Raw genomic sequence first — 25,199 nt, forward strand, 5'->3', positions numbered from 1 at the left:
CTACTTCAAAATTCACAACTCCAATTCTCATCGTGCATGCACAATGGTGCATAGGCAAAATAAATACTTTGGAAGCAGTTACATAAGTGAAATTCTAAAAATTTATCCCATGAAACACAAAACATTCATATGGCTTTCATCTCCAACCAACAAGTATTAGGCATAAAGTTGCAGAAATTGCATATAAAACGTTGAAATTAACAAAAGTTGACCATGTTAGGTGAAAAAGGAAAAACAAATCACCGTTCGTTGCCTAATTATAGCTACAAAGATTAGCTTTTTGCTCACTTTTCAGCTAGAGGAGGCTCATCAGCAGCCACTATGTCATCGTCACCATAAATACTTTCAGCCATTTGCCACACTTGAAGGGTATTGTCATCAGCCACACTTGAGATGACCCATGATTCATTTTTATTCCATGAAAAATCTGATATCTTTGCCTTGTGACCTCCGTGAGAGAAAAGAAGTTCTGGTGGGCCGTCATCAGCATCTAACTCTAACTGCTCCTCGCCGATCCTGAAGGCATCAAAATTTGTGGTCAGACAAGTTAAACACAATCTTTGGTGTGTGCTGTCAACGCATAGCAAGAGCTGGTTCGTAACCATTCATCTTGTTCGCATTAGTTCTAAATTCGTGAATTGAAATAAGGGAAATCCAGGCTTGAAATAAACAGGGAACTTGGATATTTTTTTTGAACAAAAAGAATAATAATTTAAAAACACATCCAGCCTTTATCGATAAAACTAGAAATAACTTTCGTTGTTAAAAGTATCTAGGATAATTAAGGCATTCACATGATGATGAAAATGCAGTGATTTGGGGATGACACAATTGACCAATCGAAGTTGCTAAACACTGTAGTCAGCAGCAATTGCTAATAATCAAGCTACAGTCAACTAGCAACTCGGGTGAATCTTCATTTTAAATTTAATAGAGGGAAGAAGGACAAGAGATCATCCAAATCCCATCCCATCTCTTTCCACCGAATTTAACAAAGGCTCAAGCTGAACATTAATCAGAAGAAACAAATGAGAGACAGATGGAGCAAAAGCAAACCCCACCATACTTGAAAAGAAAAAAATCAACACTAAATTACTCCATCTTCAAACATATTCATGAACGTCTGATGGAAATACCTGTTCAGGTCCCAGATGTTCAATCTTCTATCATCAGCGGAGGATGCCAACACTGTTTCATGATTAGGATCCCATTCTACTTGGAAAACCTCCTCTCTGTCAGAAATAAATATCGTAACATATACAAGTAGTCAATGTCATGGGGAATAAACAACAAATATAGAAGAAACTCCAGCACATACCCAGCAGCCGTAATACAGGCCCATCCAGAAAACATATCACTTGTTTTTTATATATAAACAAAAACTTTAATACCGGTCACATATTTTACTGCAGTGTTAATATAAGATGGCCAGTGGCTTCATCAAAAAAAAATAAAGGGGAGGGGGGGGGGATGGTTAATGGACACATTGATTTACAAGCCCAGAAAGTTTCACCATTCTTGATACCAACAAGGTTCGGATGTACTGTATAACCATTTTTGTCTCCAATTGGTAAACAGAGGGAATGTCAGTGCTATTGTATAGCACAGCTAAAACATTAGAAAGTCAATTCCTAAAGTTGTAAGACAGTTCAGTTTTACAGATGCATTCCAAAAAGGGTAAATACCTTTCTGAGTACAATAACAGCTATGTCAGCAACTATAATCGAAATCATGCAAGAGGCAGAAAACATACGTGTGACTACTTAAGGCATGCAGTGGTACAGTCAGCTTCCGCAAATCAAACAGACCAACAGTTGCATCTGAAGAAGCTGTGGCCAGAATCCATTCATTGTATGGATTGAATGATAGATAGTTAATCTAGTACCAAGAAACAAAATGTTATGAGAGAGAATTTTTCAAGATCAAAAAGAAGATTTCAAAAGCAAAGCTGTCAAAAGAAAGTCACTACTATTACACTAAGTAAACAGGCAGGTATTCCAAAACAAAAACAAAAACTACTTTTTTTTGTCATTCTGTTGGGGATAACAGGCAGCTCAACTACAACTACATTATTGACACGGAATAAAAACCAGCTTGTAGATATAGCATCACCAGGCATTGCATCTTTGTTAAAAGATGACATGCTTCTCTTTTGTTTTTCGAGTTGAATTAAAAGCTAAACTGTAAGACAATTTTGGGTAGGCATCTGCTCATTTGGAAGAACACTACCAATCAGTTGAAGACATGATTCCATAAATACATACAGCAATGCACATGCACCACAAACATGTGCAAAAACAGGTGCAGATAACACTGTCAGGCGGATCTTGTCACAATTTCAGCCAATGCTCCTCTCTTCAAGCAATGAATTAAATTGTCAGGTATATTCTAATCAGTCAAAATTCAGTCATTCTTCCTCTATTCAAGAAATAAATTAATACTAATCCTATATTAACCTCTTCAAGCAATGGCATAAGAGACAGAAAGTTCAAGCAAATGAGTATGGGATGAACTGAACGAAATGTTTAAGCTAGTGAATATAGAACAACAATTGAAAGGAAAGTTCAAGTAAAAGATAGCAGCATAAGATAAGTAAAAAGAATTTCTCAAGTAGGCTAGTAGCAACTTCCAGGACCAATAAGGTCTCAAATGTCAGGATTGAAGGTTAGAATAGAAAAGATAATACAAAAACATGCTTACACAAGAAAAACAAGCATACAAACTAAATCGTGGCAAGATTGCTTCACCTCTTTCTTGTGAGCTTTAACAGAATGTTGGGTTTGATTTGTGCGCGTGTCCCAGATCACTAATCGACAATCATCCCCCACAGAACCAAACAAATTTTCATTCTTCAAGTGCCATGACACATCTTCAACCACACTTTCATGGGCCTATAAAAGCATTTCCAACTCCAACAATGAACCATTTAACACGCCATGATTGCAAAGATTAAATTTATCGATTAAAATGGGGATAGAAAAGGTCCTGAGGTTACCTCATAAACTTGCAATGCACCAAGCACTTTATCTTGAGCATTGGCAGACACATCCCACAAACATATTCTATTATCATGTGAGCCACTCACAAGATAACCCTGTTTAAATGGACTCCACGACAATCCATAACCTTCTTTATCATGACCAGTTAACCTTAAATCCGGATCACAGCCGTCCCTTTGTTTCCTCTCCGCTTGTTTGGTACAATCAAACACATAAACCTCACAACCACTTGTCTTTGCACCAACAATAGCAGGATTTTGTGGCATACATCGTGCTCTGTTCACCTCTCCATCAACACGTATCTTCTGTGTAATTTCCACCTATTAATCCAAAAAAAAAGGTTTCAGCTACAATTTTCTTTTTCATTCAGACATGGATTGAATACTCACCAAAAAATGATAATTGAGGAGACAATACACTAATGCAAAATTTCAGCAAAAAACCTCATGTTCACTGAACATTTCTTTAAACCAAAATGACATGGATACTAGCATTCAATTATTTGCAACATCCATTTCATAACTTAATAATCAAGGTCAGCAATTTTATCGGAAACTGAAAATAAGAAAGCATATATCACCAGTATGTAAGGCACATGTATAGACTATTTCAACACAAATACAAAAGTAACAGTTGATACCTAATATTTAAAATCAATCAAAAACAATAAAACAATGCGGGGGGTTCAAACTACATATCATGCAAAAACACAGCATGTCTTGTAACATTTCAGCTAGTAAAACACAGCCCAAAATTTGACTCAGGGCACAAAAAAAACAACATTAAACGTTCATAACCCAAGAAAGCACACTCAGAAACAGCATTTAGCCAGTGATTTTTTCAAACACTCGTTACCCACAACGAAACCTAAAAAAAAAACAATAAAACTTTGACCTCATGAATAATAAAATAACTGCTGACCCGAGGCTGCAGACGCAGCTTATGACCCAAGAAAAAAAAACCAACACCCAAGTATAACATCTCAGCTAGTAATTTCGTCAAACATCTAATTCCGGCAAAAAACAAAACCAAAAATTTGAACTTTCGACTTCATGATCACAGAATTTGCTCAAAATTCGATCAAAACGCTTATAACAAACAAAAAAAAAACACATTTTAGATCAGTAATTTTATCATGCACTGAATAAACCCCACAAACCAAGTCTCACCTTAGGAATCACAGAATCCGCAGAACTGCAACTAGTGCCAATCTTGGCATCAGCGACGGAAGTGGGCAGCACAGCATCAGCGACCATGAGAAAGTTGGGGAAATCATCAGAAGTGTGAGTGCCAAAAACCAGCTTGTGAATAGAGAAAGACGAGGGATCAGTTGGGTGAGGCAGTGGTGCAGCGAGGGGCACCCACTGGACAGTGAGAGATGGCCACTCGAGAGGGTGGGAGATGACGAGATCATAGAGAAATGGCGTGTTCTTCTTCCATACAGAGAATTCTTCGTCAAGTTGATCTTGTCCCGCCTCTTGATCATCCTCCACTGCTGCCATTTTTATCTTCTTTATGCAGATTTTTTTTTTCCTTTTTCCCTTTTGTGTGGGGGTTTTATTTAGGGTTTTTAATTTCCCGCTAAAATTGTGAAGAATGAAAGGGGTTAAGCACGAATTTTTCTTTAGAACAAAGCCAGAGTTCATTTAACCCAGCAGATTTATGTAGGACCCACCATTCGGAAGGATATTGGCTACATAAAGTATAAACTGTCGAGAGAATAGTTGTTATTGTTTTTAAAAGTATTTTTTATATACAAATATATTAAAAAAAAATTTAAAAAAAATTATTTTTATATAAATATATCAAAATGATCTAAAAATACTTAAAAATATTAATTTAAAGTAAAAAAATAAAAAAAAAAATTTTTTCAAAAACACTTTTGAAATATAAAAAATAATCAAAACTGTATTGAACTACATACAATAATAATATATCATAAAACTATATATTTAAGAGAAAAAAACAATGTTCTCAATAAAAAAAAAATAAGACAATAAAACTTAGAGAAATAAAAAGAAAATATTCTAAATTCATATCATTTTACAGATGAACTTCTACTTCAACTTCTTCAATAATACTCAATTAAAGATTAAGTAATTAATACTTAAAAGACTATTCATTAATAGATTTAAAAGCAATCAATATACATTAAATACTATTGTTAAGGTGTAAGTATTTAAAAACAAAAGTGTTTTCTTTTGGAAAGAATTTTAGAAAAATAAATTATTTTCTGATATTTGGTAGTATAATGAAAAATAAGTTGGAAAACATTCTTCAGTATTTGGTTATATCATGGAAAATAACTTATTAATGCTTTATTTTTTCAAGTTTATTAAAATAATAAGGAATAAATCTTACAAATTAAAAGGTTGAATGAGAATGAAAGTGAAAAAAAATATCAAATAAAATAAAAATCAATCAAAAAAAAATAAAAAAATAAAAAAAAATAAAGGTGTTTTCCACTCAAAAATTATATAATCAACAAATAATATGATATTTCTAAATTTTTCACAACTTTTGAAAAGTGTTTTTCGTCCAAAATAAAAAGAAAACACTTTCCTGAAAACCAGATCAAATTTTCCTTAATTGAAAAGTGTTTTCTATTGACCGGAAAGTATTTCGTTGACCAACTTTTCTAATGGCAAACAAACACATGAAAGTTTGAAAAGTGGTTTCCCGAAAATCACTTTTCAGGAAATATATATAGCCTAAATGTAATGTAATAAAAGATGCAAATGTAGGATTGTAATTCCACCTCTTATCTTATTCTCTTCTAGTTGCTACGGTCATCGGCAATGTGCCTATAGCCAATGGTAGTGCTAGCAACGGCCACCAAGGTTGTTGCTACTAATTATATAGCGAGCAGTGGCTACCACCATACCAAAACGAGGCATAACCCTTATACCGCCTCTTTTGCAACGCAAGCAATGCCAACAACCCCTGGTTGTTTCCCCTCCCCACTAGCAGTGACCTGGCCATCGCTAGTGCTTTTTTGATCCAACATATAATTTTGTTTCTTTTTTTATTATTATTTACGTAGGTGTCCGGGCCAGCTTACGCGCACCACGACTAATCTCACGGCCCACTGAATATCCTGCAAATCCAATGAGCATGTAAGGCACCGCGGGGATGACAGGCGTGCACAATGAGGTTTGAGCCCTAGTACAGAGAAAGGGAACAAGCCCCTTCCACCGCTAGGCCAAGACCTCAAGTGCATATGATTTTGTTTCTTAATTTTATTAGTGGATTCCAACAATATCTGAAAAATTCTTGTCAAATTTGACTGGAACAATAATCAAAGACTTTTGTTTTGAAAAAATCATGAGAGGAAAATAATTTTATACATAAATTTAATTTTCAAATAACACTAGTGATAATTAAAATATGTAATCAATAACCCTAATTGTCTAACAATGGCTCTGCTAACATTGTTGGGTTTATGGAAACACATTCAAGCAGTGAAAATGATATATTTAAAATTTTTTCAAGAGTCGTAATATCTTTCTAGACAAATCTAGGATTGTTGAGGGTTTAAACAAAAATTATCTAAAGACTAGATGTTCTTTTGAACTTTGAATAATTGTTTCAAGATTGAGTTGTTGCAAACCACAAGTCATCCTTATTTAGTTTGTAATGGTAACTCACACGAATTACTAGTGAGAATTTTTTTTAAAACCCTTTCAAAAGAGGAATTGTTATTTCTTTGAATGCTAACTATTTTTCTTTGTGTTTTTTTCAGATGTTCTATATTATACTATGCACTGCACATAAAAATAAAAGATGTGACGTTTTATTTACAAGAAAACTTGAAAACCCTATAAATAAATAAAAATATTAAGTTGCTCCCTGAACAATATCACGTATAGTATTTCATTGTAATTTTAGAAATCTATTTAATAAAGTCCTTACTATATTTTTTTAAGGCATGGAACTGTAATTCACTGTATAAATTACATTCTCAGTTCTCAATTTCTAAAACTTATTTACAATTAAGTTACCCTTGATTAATAATCTCATTTTGATTTTTGATCAGTAGTTCTTACATGTATACTCCATTAGGTTCTCTAATAGGTTGATTCGAATATAAATTATAACCCTAAAAAAATAGGATTAAATAAATTAATTTATTACTAACTCAGTAATTTAGTTATTTATATTTGAGGATTAAGTGCAGTGTCTAGTACTTGCTCGTTTGTTACCCTCAACGAGAACAACTTGTAGAAGGGTCAAAACATGACATTATAATAAGATTTTAAAAACAAATATTATTTCACATTGCGTTAAGATTTACAATTAATACTATTTAAGAATAAATTATTTTTTTTATAGTTCACATAGGGTGATGAATCCTTAATTGAATGCTTGAATATCTTCATATAATTCATGTTATGCTTAATACTTGCTCGTTTGTTGACATTAATGAGAACAAATTATAGAAGTGTCAAAACATGACATTATATATATAAGATAACTTAGTTATTTTGAATTCAAGAATCGTTTACACAATCATCACAAGAGCCTTTTTATTGACACGAGTGATCTCTTCACATTAAATTCTCATACAGGTTAATTCAATTTACATGTCATCTGACAAAGCGTCTACTTATTAGTTTTATATATCCCTTATACCTTAAGTTACGAGAACAACTGCTTCATTTTATACACATACACACCACTTTATTTAATGTATTGTTTTAAAAAGCATTAATTATGAATATTTATGTACAATATTTTAATACAATGAAAATCTCACAACCACAATAACTTTATAATTTAACTTGTAAAATAATTTTATTTCAATGACCTTGCTTTTACTCCATAAATATTAATTAAATATTAGATTTATTAATAAATATTAAAAATAAATAAAATCTTTTATTAAAAATCAATTGCGCTTGCATTAACAAAATTAATATTACATGTATTGACTATAAAACATATTCATCACACATCATGTCATCATATTGATGTAAATTAAATCCTAGTCCATACCTGACTAGACTTTTTATAACTCAACTATAAAAGATAATTAACGATAATTTTATATTGGATATCCTCGGTTTGGGTTTTTCATGAAAATGAAGATTTAATAAAACTAGAAATCTTAAAAGGGATTCAAATGCATCACAATTTACAACTATTGTACCAAAATCAAACAAATTTCGGGTCCCCGATTCCTTAAAAATACATCACAGCAAACTAAACAATGATAATCAAAAACATAATCAACAACCCTAAAATCAAAGGACAAAAACCAAGTAATTATAAACATGATCACATGATAGCACAGGCCGCCGGGTTCTCATCACTGAAAGCAGTGGTGTATCGAACCTCGGTGGAGCTAGCACGTGCGAGCTGGGACACTTGTGGGTCCTCTGCATTTCTCACGTACCCAGCAGGGGCTTTCTTGTCATATACTCCAGGTGCATAAGGGTGGGCCACCATATCATATGGCACATATGGCCATAACTCTGCCTTCTTACCCGTCCGATGTGCCACCCGAGCAACCACCTTTGGTGGGTCCACATACCCAACCACTGTCACCTTGTTTGCCTTTCTTTCCACATCCACTTGCTTTACACCTTTCATTCCCTCTAAGGCTCTCTTCACTTTGCGCTCGCATCCTTCACAGTCTATGCGCACCTTGACCTCCACCGTCTGATTAAAATCAATCATGGAAAAACATCTTAGAATGTGAACGTGGCAACCAATAAATGGACCAAGACAGTATCAAAAAATTTAGGTGGGCCACAGGGCTTATCATGTTTCTGCCATTTTATGATAGAAGTACCAAAATGCCCTTTCTTTTGGCACTGACTATTCTCACTTTATGAGAACTGTCCATGTGGACATGATGATCATCTTTTCATTTTTCAAAACTCAACTGAGTGGTTGCGTCTGGACGTGTGATAAATAATGTAATTTGAAATATTTTTTATTTAAAAATATATTAAAATAATATTTTTTTTATTTTAAAAGTTATATTTTAAAATAAAACTATTCAGACTATTCAAAGAAATCAAAAAATTCAAAAAAAAACAAAATAGCAGTTAATCCACGATACCAAACAGCACTATTAATCTTCCAACTTCTAAACACAACCACATGCCTTTTCTCTTACATGATCAACAATAATATTTCATAAAAAAGATTCAAAAAACAGTGTTGAATCTCAAAAACCATACGAGAGATAGGGATGGCCAAAAATGTTGAAAGGTTGCACCATGAAATTATCAAGGTATTCAAAAGAAACAACAAAAGAGCCATTTGAATCACATGTTCTAGCTTTAACTACAAAACCAACATAATTTCAAGAATCCAAGCTTACTATATCGATCTAGCACCCAGAACTAGAAGAGAGCAAGAAATCTTGATCTAGGAAGTAACCTAGATCTGTTTTTATGGATCTATTCTATCAGAACAATGAAGTTTATTTCTTCAAAACAGGGTGAGAGCGAAAGAGTTGTAGTAGTGCTGCGTACCTGCAATTGCCTGCGTTTCTTGAGCTTGGATCTTCCACTGGAGCAATCGAAGAAATCAGACAAGTGATCAAGAGCACCCATTTGTTCTTAACTTCTCTCGATTCGTAAGAAAGACAAGGATTTGAAAGACAGAAATATCTCAAAATTAAGGATTTAATGAGTTAGGCAATTAAATGATAGACAGACACAGGTCAGTGTAGATGAAGTCCTCTGTTTAAATAAGCAACCTCGCGAAGGGACTGTTCCTTACTTCCTTCTGAGATATGAATCGTTGGATCTTTCTCTTTTCTGGTGTCAGCCAGCTTACTATTGACACGTGTGCAGTTACTATTTGTTTTTTTGTGGATTCTATAATGGTCGTTGCTATCCATGCACCGACCACGGGTGGGTCCCTTTGAATTTTGGCGCGAGTTTAGAGGAAGGGCCCCACAAACGGCCTAAAAACCTGAAAGACGGTTATCGTTGGTGTGCAATTGTGCACTGTATTCGATTTTTTCAGGTAAGGGTGGGACCGGAGGTTTAATTCCGTTCCGTCCAGAGGGTGTGGTTGGGTCGAGTGAGTGATGGGTCTCTTGTAGCGATGGGTTTGGCTGGTTTTATTTTGATCATACTTTCCATTCCATCCCTTCAAAACACATCAAAAGCATTTTTAAAAAAAATTTAAATTTTTTTTAATTTACTTTAAATTAATATTTTTTTTTATTTTCAAATTATTTTAATGCACTAATATAAAAAATAATTTTTAAAAATTAAAAAAATATTATTTTAATGTATTTTCAAGTAAAAAATATTTTTAAAAAATAACCTGTAACCACAATCTCAAACAACCACCTATTTTTATGTTTTCTCAATGATATTAATACAAGTATGTCAAGGTTATTCAATAATATATAAAAACTCTAAAAATAATATGTGTCAAAAATAACAAGCATTGTTTAAATTATTTTTAAATACTTAATAAAAATATTATATAAAATAATCACAACCAAATTACCAAATACACTCCTTTTCTTTAGTAAATGACTAAGCTTGTTTAGGAGAATTTATTTTTTAAGTAATTTTCGTGTTCAAAATATATCAAAATGATATTTTTTTTATTTTTAAAAATTATTTTTTATAATAGCACATTAAAACAATTCAAAAACATATAAAAAAATTAAATTTTTAAAAAAACACGATTTGCTAAATTCCGCGTATTGTTGTTCTTGGTTTTAGTTTATTCCACAAAGGATACGGTATTGTTATAGGCGTAGCAGTAATGACTAATTAATGTCTGTTCCGTGAGTAAAGTTTCCACCTCCCTTAGTTAATGCATCTTGTGTTTCGGTCCCGACCAGATCTGTTTGTAGAATATAACGGATCCTTATTCAATGAGCTATGCTTGAAATTTGACTGGAGATTATAGTAGCATGTTACGAGATTCGTTATTGATTGAAGCTAACTAAAAAAACACCTAAAAGTACTTAGTGAATTATTGTAGCATGTTAGGAAATTTATTATTGATTCACGCGGTGCAATCATAATTTTATTCCTCGTTCTTCTTAAAACTAATTTTGATATTGAGAGCAAAATTATATTTTTTATAGGATTCAAATGTTATTTGAGAATTGATCAGGTCAAGTCAAGTTGTCATTTAATTTTATAATGCAGAGTAAATATACTCTCTTGTCCTTGAAAACTGAAAAAAAAAGAGTCATTTGATATTTTTGTCATTTTCCTTTTAATTTGTAGAGTAAAATAGCGTTTGTACCATTGGGCACTCAAAAAAAATGATCTTTTAAGGAGGGGTTTTTTTGTCTTTGTATTTTTTTTTTTACAATAAAATTACATTATTAACTTTTGACTTTCAAAATTTAAAGAATGACTTTTGAGGTCTTTGCATGGCGATTATTTTACAATAATGAGATGCCATTGGGTTTTTTTTTAATTCAATTTTTTTAAAATATTAATAAACTAATAAAATATGTTGACTGGTATTCGCGCGCGTGTTCAGCACATCAGAGTCTTTCGTACTATTTTATAGACGTATATAAACAATTATGATGGCAAAAAAACCAATTGCCATCTCATTCAATACGCAAGGGTGTGGTGCAACTATTGGGTGACATGATCACCAAGAAGGGCAATGATTCGACAATGATTATATTTTTTTTTCTTGCCCTTCATTTCTCTCTCTCGGGCCTTGGTTTTCATGCCATGCTTTTCAAAATTGTGTTTTATCCTCCATTTTGTATTTATTTTGGGTTTGATCCTCATTCTTTTTATTTTTATTTGCTTTGATTTTAATGCTTTTTGAAGTTTTTTTTTTTTTTCAATTTCATTCTCTCTCCGCATTTAATTTAATTTGTTTATAATTTGATCCTCATTTTTTTATTGATGTTTTTTCATCCTTCACGTTTATTTTATTTTATTTCTTAGAATTTTAATTCATTTTTTTTTTCAAATTTTGGTCCTCATTTTTTTCATTACTTTTTTCTATAATTTTTTTTTTTTTTTTCAATTTCGTCCCCTTAATTAGTTTCTTTCAATTATTTTTTGTGTAAGATTTGGTCCTCATTGTTTTTTTTTCTTCTTATAATTGAGGGTTTTGCTTTGTGATTATTTATGCCTTTTACATGGTTTTTTCTATTCTCATGACCTAGCCATTAGTTTTAATGATTTACTTGGTTTGGGTTTGGTATTTTTTTAAAAATCCTTTTTAGAATTTGTTTTTTTCTTTTATCATTTGACATTGACTTATTGGTACATGAGCTTTGTGATTTTTTTTTTTTGTAGATTTATCCACATCTCATATCTCACGGGTTAGTTGGGTTAGCTTTTTAGTTTAATCCAGGTCTAAAATTTTAACGGTATACAGGTTTGAAAGATTGACTCTGATTAATGAAGGTGACACAAACATGGGTTTCTACTAGTTTTTTTTTTCATTCTTTTTCATTTTGTGGTCAATTTTAAATTAACAAGGGTCACTTTACTCTTAGTTTTTTTTTTTTTGCTTTGTAAATTTAGATTTTCTAAAGGATTTTTTTAACGAGTTTTTTTAAGTTTACAAGGTTTGCATTGTTTTGATATTTTTTTCACCAATGAAAAATATGGTTGGCCCTATTTTTGGTATTTTATTAAATTAAATTTATTGATTACATCCATGACATTTAATTTGAGGCTATGCTTGAAGGAATTTTTTTTTTTAAAATTAGTATTCTTTGTTTATTTTTTTTTTTTTCTATTGAGTTATCTTGGTATCATGTCTCAAGTCATGGATTCAGCAGGTTCATTAGGTTTGGTTCAATCATCTTTTTCATTGTTTTTTTAATATTTTTGGTTCTCGAGTTAATGATCATAATCTTGGATTTAGTTTTTTTTTTTTAAATATGCATCATCTCAATATTTTTTTTTGTGATTAAATAAATACTAGTCCGCAGCGGTTACGCAAACCACCCATTAAATAATGATCATCTTCTTGGTTTTGAAAACGGGTTTTAACAACATGATTTGATTATACTAGTACTTTATTTTTTAATATGTTTTTTTCATTAATTTTATTTTTTAATTTCATTCATCTATATTTTTATTATAGAGGATTGACGATGTCGTAAACTTGTTTTCATTCTTTAAAATTTAATAATAATTCTTGGACGTTATTTTGTTACTCTATAAAAAAAATCAACCCATCCATCTAGTTTACTCGTGCTACTCGAATAGATAATTGAAGATGATCAAATGAAAACCCGCCGAATTTATTAGCAGTGCGTTGTCAACTGCTGGACAGCATTGCAGCTGCAAGTGGGGCTCGAAGTGCCAACAATCGGCACGGAGTAGCCTGTGTCTCCCGTGGCAAACTTGATGTAACATCCTTCGTCAGTACTTAGGTTGTCTTCAATGCAAGAGATCCAGTGTGAAAGCACTTTCATCGCCGCCTTAAACATGCTTACAATTATGATTAACCAGATAATCAAACAATGCTTCTAGGACTTCTTTCGGCCATGGATGGCAAACCAGCATGCAAGTTTTCCACTTCTTCCCCACATCGACGCGGACAAGCGATGGAAGTTTTAATATTCTTCAAACATATGAAAGTTTCCAGCTCAAAGCCAGGAAAGTACGTCGTTGTATCCAAATCAACACGTCTTTTTTTAATCTTCGAGACTGACCAAGGCTAGGCTATGATTCGTCTGTTTCGACTTTTTCTAGGTTTCGAATCTCTAACCCTAGTCGGCTTTTGTTTTCAAGACGCAGAGTATCTAGGTTCATTTAAAAAAAATTCATTGAAATCCAAACTTGTATTTGCATCCTCTCTTGTGTCTCCATTGTCATGCTAGTAGCCGAAGCTTTTAATACACACTAACCAAAAAAGTCCGAATCGATGAAACAAATACTACAAGTTGGAGTCGGAGTACACATAATATCATCGAGTTTGTTAAAAGAGAAAATATGATGTAAATGGACATATAAGCTGAGGAAATGTTATTTTTATTAAAGAACCATGTCAACCCAATAGGTTAAACTGTTAAGTGAGATCCAAGATATAATTTATATTATTTTTTAATACATTCCTTCAAGTAAAAACTATTTGATCTTGAAATTTACACAGACTCATATTACTTTATGTTTAATTTTTATCAAATAAATAGAGATAGTAAGATTCGAACTTATGACCACTTGGTTATTAAGACTTTGATACCATGTCAAAAAACAACTCAATCCAATAGCTTAAATATTTAGATAAAATTTTAGAATATAATTTATATTATCCTCTAACAATTTTTTTTTACTGAATAAAAAATTCTTGAATTCATGATGGAAAATAAAGGTGAGAAAAAGAAACAGAATAGAGAGCCTTGATTGAAGGACTCGAAATCATAGGCAACCCATGCTGCTATTAGCTTCTTATGCCTAATAATGGGTGGTTTAATGGAGTGCTAGCAGACTAGGCTAACTCGAGACCAGGAATGCTGGTTGGAAGCCCAAGCCCAGTCTTTTTCCTTGTAGTTTTGAGGACCTCATGGAAGCTGCCTTCTCCTCGCTGTTCAAGCACCCCTTTCCCCACTAGACCACAAAAACATCAGTGTGGACAGAGACATGACAGGCCCCGAAGCATCTTAACAATTTCCTTCTCATCATATCTTTTTTTAATTTCAACTTTGAAGAATCTGTGACATGGATAAAGCCCCTTGACCACGCTGTTCATAGTCTAACATGGATGACGAAATACTATACGTTATTTACGAAAAAGTTCGAGACATACCTGTCCAAAAGTAGATAGACCCGTTACGACCTCTCACACACATACCGAGCATGATAAAATCTAGAAAAATAAGAGCGGTCAAAACTCAAAACTGTCTTTTCTTTTTAAGAGCGATGAGCAGCTTCGAGGAAGCAAAGAACAAGTCAAATTTGGCTTGGCAAGACAGATTTTGCTTTAAAGAAAAGCTACAATGATGGATACACGTACTATTGATAACAAGAAATTCAGGGGTCAAGGTCGCACGAGAAGCACCGAGAGCCTTTTCTTTTTCCCTTCTGTATCAGTGTGGAGACATTGAAAAAAGACCAGAATTTAAAGAAAGTATGGGAGGCTCTCTCCACATACAAGCTTCACATGACCTTCGTGTGTCGGTCGACTAACACTGTAGAAGGTGAAATCTCCCGGCACAGGCAGCATTAACCGACACTTTCTTTATAGAAAAAGAGAAAAATGAACATACTGATGAAGCAAATGAGAGGTACCATTGTGGACCCAAAGAAACTTCCTCGATAATTAATATTAAATTATAAATTAATATAATAAATTTATTGGAGAAAAAACTATAAAACAAGTAAATATCTAAACAAAATATGTGTACTATAAAAATATATTAAAAAATAACATTTTTAAAATTATGCTCAAATAAAAAAAAAGGGTAGATCTATTTAATTAAGATGAAAAAACCTTGATAAAATTTGAATAAGAATATGGATGCTGACAAGACAAGTATTGTGTTGAAATTAAAGGGGGAAAGGATGACTTGTTTGTTGCAGAAAAAAATAGACAGAAAAGAAGTAGAAGTGGGGGAGGGGGAGAGGAGGGTCAAGCTCCATATCATAAATTAAATATTATTTGATGGTAAATCCGTCGGCAATTGTATTAGTAGAAATGTCATGTCATTATACAATTTGCCTTCTTGAATCCTATTGTAATGTTGTCCTTAATGTCGTTATAATATATTAATGGACGTTTTCATCATGATATTAACTGATGAATTTTATTGTCGAACCAAATTTTATTGGTAATGTTATCTGTAAAACTTATATTACATCGTATTATTTGTTTTTTTATTATTGTTATTTTTCATTGTGATTTTCTTGATATGTGTATCATGAGATTTGTTCTGTGGTATTTAGGCGATGTAAATGGTTTCTTAAACCGCAACAACAAAAACTAAATTTTTTTTCATCAAGTGATCTCCTTCACTAATTTATGTTAGTGTTATTAAATAAATTTTTTCAACTAAAACTCATTTTTTTTTAAAAAAAATTACAATTTCATTACATACAAAATTCATTCGACAAAAACTACAGTTTTTATGATTTAAAAAAAAAAAAAAAAAATATTGTTCACATTCACATGAATAATGCGAGTCAAAACCATGTAATTTTTGCTTTTTTCAGAAAAAAAAAAAAAACTAAAAAAACTTTTTTCTGGTTTTTTGAAATAAAAAAAAAAACTGATGATGCACTTACATGCTCCACTGTTCCAGCTTTCTTCCATCAGGAGAAGCAACAAAATGCTGCTTCTCTTGAACCTCGATTTTAATTCAACTTTTCGTGGGCCCTACCAATGAAAAGCAGAATACGGAGCATTATCAAACAAATTTATGTGTGGCTGCGGGTGAACCTTACCCGAAGTCTCTCGTGTAGGGTTTTCTTTTCAGATTTTTAAAATATAAACAAAGTCTTGTTTTGGATTTTTCTATTTGAAAAAAAAAAACAACAATCTTTGTGTCGGACATAGAAAAAGTATTTTGTTTGATATTGAAGAATTTTGACAGAGATATTTCAATTTCATTTCCTATGTGCCTTTATTCAATCCTTGATTAGCTTGTTGTTTAGTTTCAATAATATCTTAGTTTTGCTATAGATCAGCTTATTTTCAATTAGAGAAATGCATATGTTTTATGTAGATTTAATATCGATATGCAGAAATTTTCTTGAACTTAATACTTGATTATAAAATTTAAAAACATGGTTAAGATTTTTTTTAAAATTATTTTTTACTCAAAAAAATATGTTAATAATAATTTTTTTTATTTTTAAAAAATTATTTTTGACATCAGCATATTAAAATAATTTTAAAAATATTAAAAACATATTAATTTAAAATAAAAAAATTAATTTTTTAAAATATGTTTTAAAACCAAACAAGCAAGTGTATAAAATCTGGAGATTAAGTTGTTAAATTTTTAAAAAACATTATCTTAGTAATCTCCTCAAATCTACTTTCGAGAGAGAGTGTTTATCACATCTAGTATGCTGAGATGGTGGGCCATTCTCCCGTCCTCAAGCCGTCTTGGCTGGTAAAGAATTCAAAACCTAGTATTCCATATTATCGAGCAATTTGTTTAGTCAAAGGGCCGAGATAACTTCGACAAGCAGCATTGGTTAGAATTAGATAAGTGGCAATAAAGTATCATGGCGGCCTGTTTCAGAAATCGATTAAAAAGATAATCATGCATGCACTGGATCATAGCGTACGATTCTTTACGCATCAAAAGACAAACTCCGAGGGGCGCAGTTTTAGCTGCCATGCACCCCAAAGGAAGTTTAATTAATTATAATCACACGAAAAATAGTGCATGGGCAGGAATAATTTATCCAGTGTGCTGTGATGAATCGTTAGTTTCAAATTTAATGCAAACATAATCTTCAATCTTAGCTAATCAAGTATAGTAATAATATAATGGATAGCGCAACTAATCATATTTTTTAATTTGTTTTTCGTTAACTTTTAAAGTTATAAAATTAATATATATGTAAGCTAAATCGTGTGTGTGTATATATATATATATGCGCAAACGAGACATGGTTGCGCCCGTGAAGGTGGCTCTCCACTACAGAGGAGATCCGATCCTAGCTAAATTAAATACTAGTATTTTACGTAGTAGCCTGTGATACAGAATCATGCATTACTGTATCTTCATACACCTTTCCACGTACGATCCCCACGTAGCGGATTGCTGTTGCGCCGAGAGAGACAAAAAAAAAAAAATTAAGCAGTTATTTAAAAAAAAAAAATTATTTAAAAATATATTAAAATAAAATTTTTTTATTTTTAAAAAATTAATTTTAAAAATCAACAGATCAAAATAATCTTAAAACATAAAAAGATATTAATTTAAAATAAATAAAAAAATTAAATCTTTTTAAAAATACTTTTAAAATATAAAAATAAACAGTCATTTAAAACCATGCACCATCCCCTCGAAAACGCTTTCCCAGTCAAGTCTGCGTATGGCTCGCGCTCTGTGTCCCCATTGTGCCCATGGAAGGGATCCGAGCGGTCCTCGGACCACAACTAGCCTCGGCGCCTATACAAAGTCATACATTGGGGCGCAAAAGGTCTCGCTCGTGATGGGGTCGGACTTTATGTTTGTCTCGGTGGGTCTTCGATTTAATTATTGGAGTAGAAGACCATCCACCGAGCTTTCAAATGCTTGACAGTAAATATTTCCCTTCCGAACAGTATGTGCTCGGTCTCTTTCAAGAGCCTAGCCATGTTTGAGCAATCCGAGGACCCAGGGGGTAGAACCTAGAAACGTAATTATAGCAGGAATTTAAGAACAGGAAATCCTTTACTCATCGTTGATGGTATTCGACCGTTTTATAAATCTGTTCATCGAGTTCGGTCGGCAGGTGAAGAGTCCTTCTGATAAGGTTTTTAAAGTCTTCGAAAGAAATTTCAAGGAAAATATGATTTATAATCGTTCGTACATTTTTATTGTGCACGAAAAGGGGGGGGATGTGTATCTGGTTTGGTATCATTGACGCGACAACACCTGATGGTGGATAACTACAGCCCGGGAATAACGAGTGAGTTTTTTTTTTTTTCAATCTATTTTTTAAAATGTTTTTAAAACTATTTCTTATTTTTAAAAACATAAAAAATATTATGTTTTAGATTTTTTTTTTGATATTTTTGATACAAGAATAATAATTTTAATATATTTTTGAAAAAACACTAACTAAAATTCTAGTATAGAAACTGATTCGGTGGAAAACTATGGTTTGGTGCCAGAATTACACTCCTCCAGAATTGGACATCGCCATGCCCTCCATGGCTGTTAGCGGTATCATAATTGCACTTCTGATGATATTTCAATCATAGTTTTAAGACCTGGCCCGGTGGTCGACCCGGTCCAATTGACCGGGTCACTTCTCGATTTTAAAACTATGATTTCAATAGTAGCATCTGCAGCTGTTAACCGCTATAGATTAGAGTCCACTGATTGAATTATTATTTTTTAAAAGTTTTAAAACACATATGAGCTTTGGTAGGTAAATACATTAAACCTGGAAATTAGATAACCCGGATCAACATGTCAAACTCATAAATTGAGTACTGTATTTCATTGAAATTAATAACTTGTTTTTTTCTAAACTATTAACTATTTAACTATATGATAAAAAATAAAATAAACAGTTGTAAAATTAAGTGTCAAAACAATATTGAGATCTTTTTTTTAAGACAATGATAACTTTATAGAAAGTAAAGCAAAAAAAAATAAAATTATGATCAATTGTCAATATGTTCAATATTGAATAATAAAATTAAAAAAATATATATATATAAAAAAAAGTTAAACTCGTCATATCCTTCAACATGCCATGAACTTTTTAAAATTTAATAACATGTTTTTTAAAAAAATATTTTTTTAACTATTGATAAAAAAAATAAACAATAACATAATCAAGTTCAATTAAAAAAAAATACCATCGCAAACCTGATCATTAACTCGACAGAATTTATTAAAAATTATTTTTATATATTTCAAATAAAAAAAAACATTTTCAAAAATCACTTTACTCCAAAAACAACACTACATGGTAACTGCAAAAAGCAATTAATTGTGTTGCTGGCTGCTAATCTAGCACGCGGCATATGTGACCCTCTATTGTTAGGATATTACATACCATTCAAAGATTTAATTCGTTGCCTTGTTAGATGTCCAATGAAGGATAAATGAAAGTTCTTTGTTCATTACGGAGGGCATAATTGGTATCACAAAAAGGAGCTGCTTTCTTTTATTATCTTCTAGAGATTATATATAGACAATAATTATATATCAACACAATAAGCACAAGAATGAGTATCAAACAAAACAAATATAAGTTGTTAAAAGACGTGAAACTACGTATATATTTGTGACGAAAATGTTAAATTTACAACTTTTATTTCTTTGAAATTAATGAAGTGAATCATACAATTTAAATATGCATAAGCTATTAAGAAAATATTTTGTTGTCCCCATCAGGGAGGATGGTTTGCATTAAAATAAGGTACAGAAAAAATAGCTCATTTATATATAATAATGTTCTATATATTACTTGTCAATCTCAATGTATGTGGAACATAATATAAAATTTAATTTGGTAACTGACATGAATATCCATAAAAAAAATCTAATCATCTATATGTCCTCTCATGAGCTCCATGCATTTGTTTGGAAGAGGTGAGCCCAATTCATGTTTTAAAAAAATTTTATTTTTTTGTTAAAAAATAATTATTTTAGGTTTTGGATCCATTTTAATATGTAAATCTTAAAAATAATTTTTTAAAAATAAAATAAAACATAATTTTAATATATTTTCAATAAAAAATATTTTAAAAAACAATTACAATTACATCTTTAAAAAAAACTCTATAACTCCTCATGCTAACATTGTTAAGGGCAACCACTCAACCACTCGAGCGTTAAAAGTCCAAAGACCTGAAGTCACGCTCCAGGTCACCCTGGGAAGCACGATCGTGTAATTTGAGAAATTGCTTAATCATGGGGTCAAGACCCTTGATTCTATCTTTAATCATGAACAACAAGCCGATGTTCACACGCTTAAGGTCATGGCGTGTTTGTTAAAAATTACCAGCTCGTCAATGGAATAGTGGAATCGCTTTACATTATGTCAAATAAGTTTGTCTAAGGGCACTAATTAAGCGTTAATAACCATGTTTTTCTAAAGCAACGAATGTTAAATCATTGTCATCATGAAAAGAAATTTAGGGCACCCCGAGATTTCCACACGTTTTCTTTGAATCCCACCACACAAGCAACGAGACAAGACCTCTGTGGGGTTGCCCTATTATGGGAACTAGGACCCCGATGCATCCATGTCACTCTGCCAGAAAAAAAGCCAGAGTAGTAGTTGAGAAGGTGCAGCAGAAACTTTGCACCAAATTCGACACATGGGCTTTGGATTTTTAATAATACTGCTACAGTGCCTACTCGATGGGGCTCGAGAGGTGGGGGTCGTGCTCCGTTGATGTCTTCACAAGTTCACATGGTTTGCACCGTTGGTTCCACATGTGTGCCCGAGCAAGGAAGCGACTCGCTAGGGTCATGGTAGGTGGGCAGCACACGGGTCCACGCTCACCATACATGCTTTGTTTCCCTCTGCGTGCTGCTCCTATCAGCTTCTTATCAAGAGCGAATTGAAACTATGTTTTCAAGAAAAAAGATCGATGACGATCTTGTTGCAATGCAGCCATTGAAGAGAGACATGGGGAACTGTGGACTGGATTTTTTTATTTTTTTTTCCACGGACTTTTAGGTCTTCATAATCTTGTTTGACATGGACAAGTTTCCGTGATTCTGGATTTGATCATCTTCAAGCTCAAAGCGGTTGGATATTGATTAATTAAGAATTATCATCCACGTCTTAAATAAACTAGCTAGCGTCAATGACTCAAAGGACGAGCCCCAGAATTTGGTTTTGTTGCTCTTAAGGCGTAGCTGAAATGCTTGAATCTTTGGCTGGATTTTTAAGTTTTTGAAGGTACTAAAGACCTCAACAAATATAATTTGAGCTAATAATTAGTGGAACAAAATTGTTTTTTAAAGATTCGAGCCTATGAGAACATACAGTAAATCATTAATGGCCGATTTAATTAACCCCTACGAGATCAATTTATAGTCTCGATCCCTCGTAGTTTTCTAAAGTGCTCGGTGTGATAAGGAGAGCAGTGAGAGAAATCCTCGGATGAGACTAGCCCGGACTCAATCGTGGGAGACGGACACAGGCCGTCGTTGTATTCTCGGCACTACAAGCAGTAAAAGAGAACATTGTTTAGCACATAATCAAAATCTTCGAGAGAGCAAGTAGTGGGCTCCCTCTGTGGAGTCCATAATTTCCTCCGAAGCAAAACAACCCGTTTCATAACAAAAACTATAGGAAGTAAAACTAATTTGCTGCCCATAATTAACACAAAGAAGGGAAACTGCCATCAAAATTCGCATTCATTGCTCATGGTTTTGATGTATTGGTGAAACATGATGTGGGCTACAGGTAATTACCTGGTTCCACCTGTCTGAAGAATGATTCAACAGCTTGAAAACCTCAACACTTGCCCACTAAACGCCCTGCCCGAATCAGTGCCAAAAATATTTCCAGGTCATGTTTCACAAGAAATTAAGAAGTGGCGAGGATTTATTTATACTCCCAAAAAAGCAAATAAAGAAATCATGTTCTTCAGGCTTTTCTAATGACCAAACTGACAAATCCCTCCGACCCCTCCTCTCCACAATAAAAAATAAAAACTGACCTATTCAGAGTCATACGCAAACTGACAAGTCTCACTGATCCCTCCTAGCCCTTCTCTTCACACTAAGAACTGACCTGTTCAGATTCACACACACACCTTGGAATTGAATTTTCCTATTCTTTCTTGCCCACCTTTTTTTCCCTTTTTTGTGTTATATTTACTCAAAACCAAACAAACACCCCTCTGAAATCTCTGACCCGATAGTTTAGTCACAAAATCTGCATGTGTACGTCGTTTCTTTAAAGACCCTTTAATAATAATATATGGTTTTATGCGTATAATAGTAGAGAGGTAGGCCTTGTATAAAAAAGAAAAAACTGGTATCCTAGGGCTGTCTCTTTTCCCTTTTTCCAAGTCTTAGCAGTTACTTTTATCGTATCTCTTTCTATTATTATCACAAATCACCTCCTATATATAGATCCACCCTTCCATTTATTTACCTGTCCCTTGTTGTCGCGGAGCAGAGATCAGGAAGAACTTAAAGTCTTGGCTTTCGAGAATCCCAATTCATTGCAGGAACTCTATTTTTTGGGTCTTGGGGTTTTGATAGGGATCAGGATTGGTTTTGTGGTTATAGAAGAATGGCAATACAAGCACAGTTTCCATATTGTGGAGGGTCACAGGATTTCATGGATTATGGGTGTGGTGGTTTGAATCAGTACTTCAATGTTCAGCAACAAAAACAGCAGCTGCAGCAGCAAGGCAACATGCATCAGTTACTAAATTATCAGCTTCAGAGGAATCAAAATCTTTTCTTTGACAATACTCTTGCTTCTGCTTCGAAAAACAACAACAGTGATCGTCTTTCAATGGGTACCATGGCCTCCTATGACGAGAAGCAAAGACAAGAGATTGATCACTATATCAGACTGCAGGTTTGCCGCATACCAATTTTTTTCTAGTTTTTTTTTTTTTTTTTGCAGTTTCATCGTTATTTTTGTGTTATTTTAATTTAGACTGATCATTTTTTTTGTTTGTCAAAACAGAACGAGAGACTGAGATCGGTGTTACAAGAGCAAAAAAGGCAGCAGCTTTCGTTACTGTTAAGGAAAGTAGAATCAAAGGCCCTGCCGATATTGAAACAAAAGGATGAAGAAATAGCACAGGCAGCTAAAAGAACAGTGGAGCTTGAAGATTTCTTGAAGAAATTAGAGTTTGAGAATCAAACATGGCAAAGAATGGCTCAAGAAAATGAAGCCAAAGTTATTTCTCTCAACAACACAATTGAACAACTGAGAGAAAATACATATAGTTGTTTTAACAATGGGGCAGAGGATGCAGAGTCTTGCTGTGATGTTAGCAGAGAAGAGGAGTGGTTTCTTGATGACGCTGATGACACGGCAAGAAAGATGGCGATGGTATGCAAAGGATGTAATTCTAGGAATTCGTGTATTTTGTTCCTTCCTTGCAGGCACCTTTGCTCATGTAAAGCTTGTGATGCTTGTCTTGATGCTTGTCCAGTGTGTCAAACACCAAAGAAGGCTAGTATTGAGGCTTTAATGGTTTAGATTTTCAAGAAATTTTCCGGGAAAAGTGAAAGTGTGATAGAAAAAGAACGGGAAAGTGATCGAGAATTGATGACTTGATGTGCATTTACTCCTTACCCCGTATTGGATTTTCTTTTTCTTTTTCTGTTCAATCTCTTTAGTTATTTTTTCTTTTGCCTTTTTAGGGCCTTGACCCCTAAGTGTTCATAATTGTACTTTAAACTAGCAGCAAGAAATCAATCAAACATCTCGGACACGATTACAGGACAGGAGGAGAGCATCTTCTCCTTTCCTTTGAAGGATTCATTACTTTTGTACTCCTCGGGGTTCAATTGCTTTTGTCTGTTTGATTGGATTATTCACACCTAAAGTTTTTTCGCCAATTGTCTCGGCAGAGGCAGTGACAAGAGAGAGATTGAAAGCAATGTCAGATTCGCGCTAACCTATCCGTGTATCTGTATCGTGTTGCTGGAAAACTTGATTTGAAAATGTTCGTGTTGTTTGAAGAAGAAGTACCATCACAATCAACCACAAAAGCTAAACAAACACACTGAAGTCATTTCAATAACATTTGTCTAATTTTATAGTTTCAGTTTTTTTTTAATAATATAAATATTTTATAATCAATTAAAATGAGAATCTCTTAAGAACTCATAGATTATATAATTTGTTTCAGAATTGAAGAATTAATTTCCTAACACCTTTCTCTCTTGAGATAAGGTTTTTTAAAAATAAACAATTAGGGTAAAAAATAATTTATCCTGACCGGTTCTGGGAAGAATTGATCGTCCTAGATTTACCCGCTCGACAAGGCAGGGTTACAAAATTATGAATCTAGTAAATACTATAATTTTCAGACCTTGCAAATCAAGTCAATTCGACGTGCTAACCTATACATGTGTTCACACCTCATATGTGGAGTGAAAACACATCATATTAGTATGTAGACAGGAAGCTTACAATAACGTTTGGAAATGCTGGCAAACTTACTTTTAAAAAAAATTTAATTTTTTTTTCTGTTAATAATTATTTTTTATTTATATTTTAAATCATTTTGATATATTAATCAAAAATATTTTTTTAAATAAAAAATATAATAAAAAATATTTTAAAAAATAACTATAATAACGTTGTTCTAAACTGATTATATGGGATTCTTTTGATCCTGTGCCTTCGTTCTGAAAATCAAAATTTCCTCTCTGTATTTGAACCTAACAGCTCTGCAAACCCCGGCTCCGATTCAAGATTGTTAGCTTTTAAAAAAGTAAAAAGGCCACCGATCTACACTTTCCTTTTACAGTGCAATTCTGTTAATTATTCAAAGGATAAATTATAATGTCCCCTGAGACCTTTATTCGCACCTTTGGAACTACGTGTGGTAAATGAAATTTTAATTTTTTTTAGAATTATTCTTCTATGTTTTCAAGATAATTTTTAT

At 32.8% G+C, this 25,199-nt stretch overlaps 3 protein-coding genes across 3 annotated transcripts; 1 reads left to right on the forward strand and 2 right to left on the reverse strand.

Moving 5' to 3' along the window:
• Nucleotides 1-156: 156 nt before the first annotated feature.
• On the reverse strand, nt 157-4,629 carry LOC118040450 (WD-40 repeat-containing protein MSI2). Its single transcript, XM_035047398.2, has 6 exons — nt 4,169-4,629; nt 2,996-3,319; nt 2,748-2,891; nt 1,754-1,878; nt 1,137-1,232; nt 157-516 (listed from the first exon to the last, which is right to left on the reverse strand). Exons 1-6 carry the CDS (start codon nt 4,499-4,501, stop codon nt 285-287), a joined length of 1,254 nt encoding a protein of 417 aa, XP_034903289.1. The 5' UTR covers nt 4,502-4,629; the 3' UTR covers nt 157-284.
• Nucleotides 4,630-8,122: 3,493 nt separating this feature from the next.
• LOC118040449 (heavy metal-associated isoprenylated plant protein 26) lies at nt 8,123-9,687 on the reverse strand. The gene is made up of 2 exons (XM_035047397.2): nt 9,485-9,687; nt 8,123-8,660 (listed from the first exon to the last, which is right to left on the reverse strand). Exons 1-2 carry the CDS (start codon nt 9,563-9,565, stop codon nt 8,277-8,279), a joined length of 465 nt encoding a protein of 154 aa, XP_034903288.1. The 5' UTR covers nt 9,566-9,687; the 3' UTR covers nt 8,123-8,276.
• A 12,608-nt stretch (nt 9,688-22,295) lies between these two features.
• Nucleotides 22,296-24,067, forward strand: LOC118040448 (probable BOI-related E3 ubiquitin-protein ligase 3). The gene is made up of 2 exons (XM_035047396.2): nt 22,296-23,149; nt 23,261-24,067. The coding sequence occupies exons 1-2, from the start codon at nt 22,856-22,858 to the stop codon at nt 23,780-23,782; spliced, it is 816 nt and encodes a 271-aa protein (XP_034903287.1). The 5' UTR covers nt 22,296-22,855; the 3' UTR covers nt 23,783-24,067.
• The last annotated feature ends 1,132 nt before the right edge of the window (nt 24,068-25,199 follow it).

The sequence above is a fragment of the Populus alba genome, chromosome 4 (genome assembly GCF_005239225.2).
Source record: "Populus alba chromosome 4, ASM523922v2, whole genome shotgun sequence".
Taxonomy (NCBI): domain Eukaryota; kingdom Viridiplantae; phylum Streptophyta; class Magnoliopsida; order Malpighiales; family Salicaceae; genus Populus; species Populus alba.

What these genes read in the sequence shown, in the direction of transcription:
- LOC118040450 (XM_035047398.2), bottom strand. Translation starts at nt 4,501, where the DNA reads ATGGCAGCAGTGGAGGATGATCAAGAGGCGGGACAAGATCAACTTGAC. An exon ending in CATGCCTTAAGTAGTCACAC is followed by an intron (nt 1,233 to 1,753) that starts GTATGTTTTCTG and finishes TATTTCTGACAG; the next exon opens with AGAGGAGGTTTTCCAAGTAG. An exon ending in AACATCTGGGACCTGAACAG is followed by an intron (nt 517 to 1,136) that starts GTATTTCCATCA and finishes TGATGCCTTCAG; the next exon opens with GATCGGCGAGGAGCAGTTAG.
- LOC118040449 (XM_035047397.2), bottom strand. Translation starts at nt 9,565, where the DNA reads ATGGGTGCTCTTGATCACTTGTCTGATTTCTTCGATTGCTCCAGTGGA. An exon ending in AGAAACGCAGGCAATTGCAG is followed by an intron (nt 8,661 to 9,484) that starts GTACGCAGCACT and finishes GATTTTAATCAG; the next exon opens with ACGGTGGAGGTCAAGGTGCG.
- LOC118040448 (XM_035047396.2), top strand. Translation starts at nt 22,856, where the DNA reads ATGGCAATACAAGCACAGTTTCCATATTGTGGAGGGTCACAGGATTTC. An exon ending in ATCACTATATCAGACTGCAG is followed by an intron (nt 23,150 to 23,260) that starts GTTTGCCGCATA and finishes TTGTCAAAACAG; the next exon opens with AACGAGAGACTGAGATCGGT.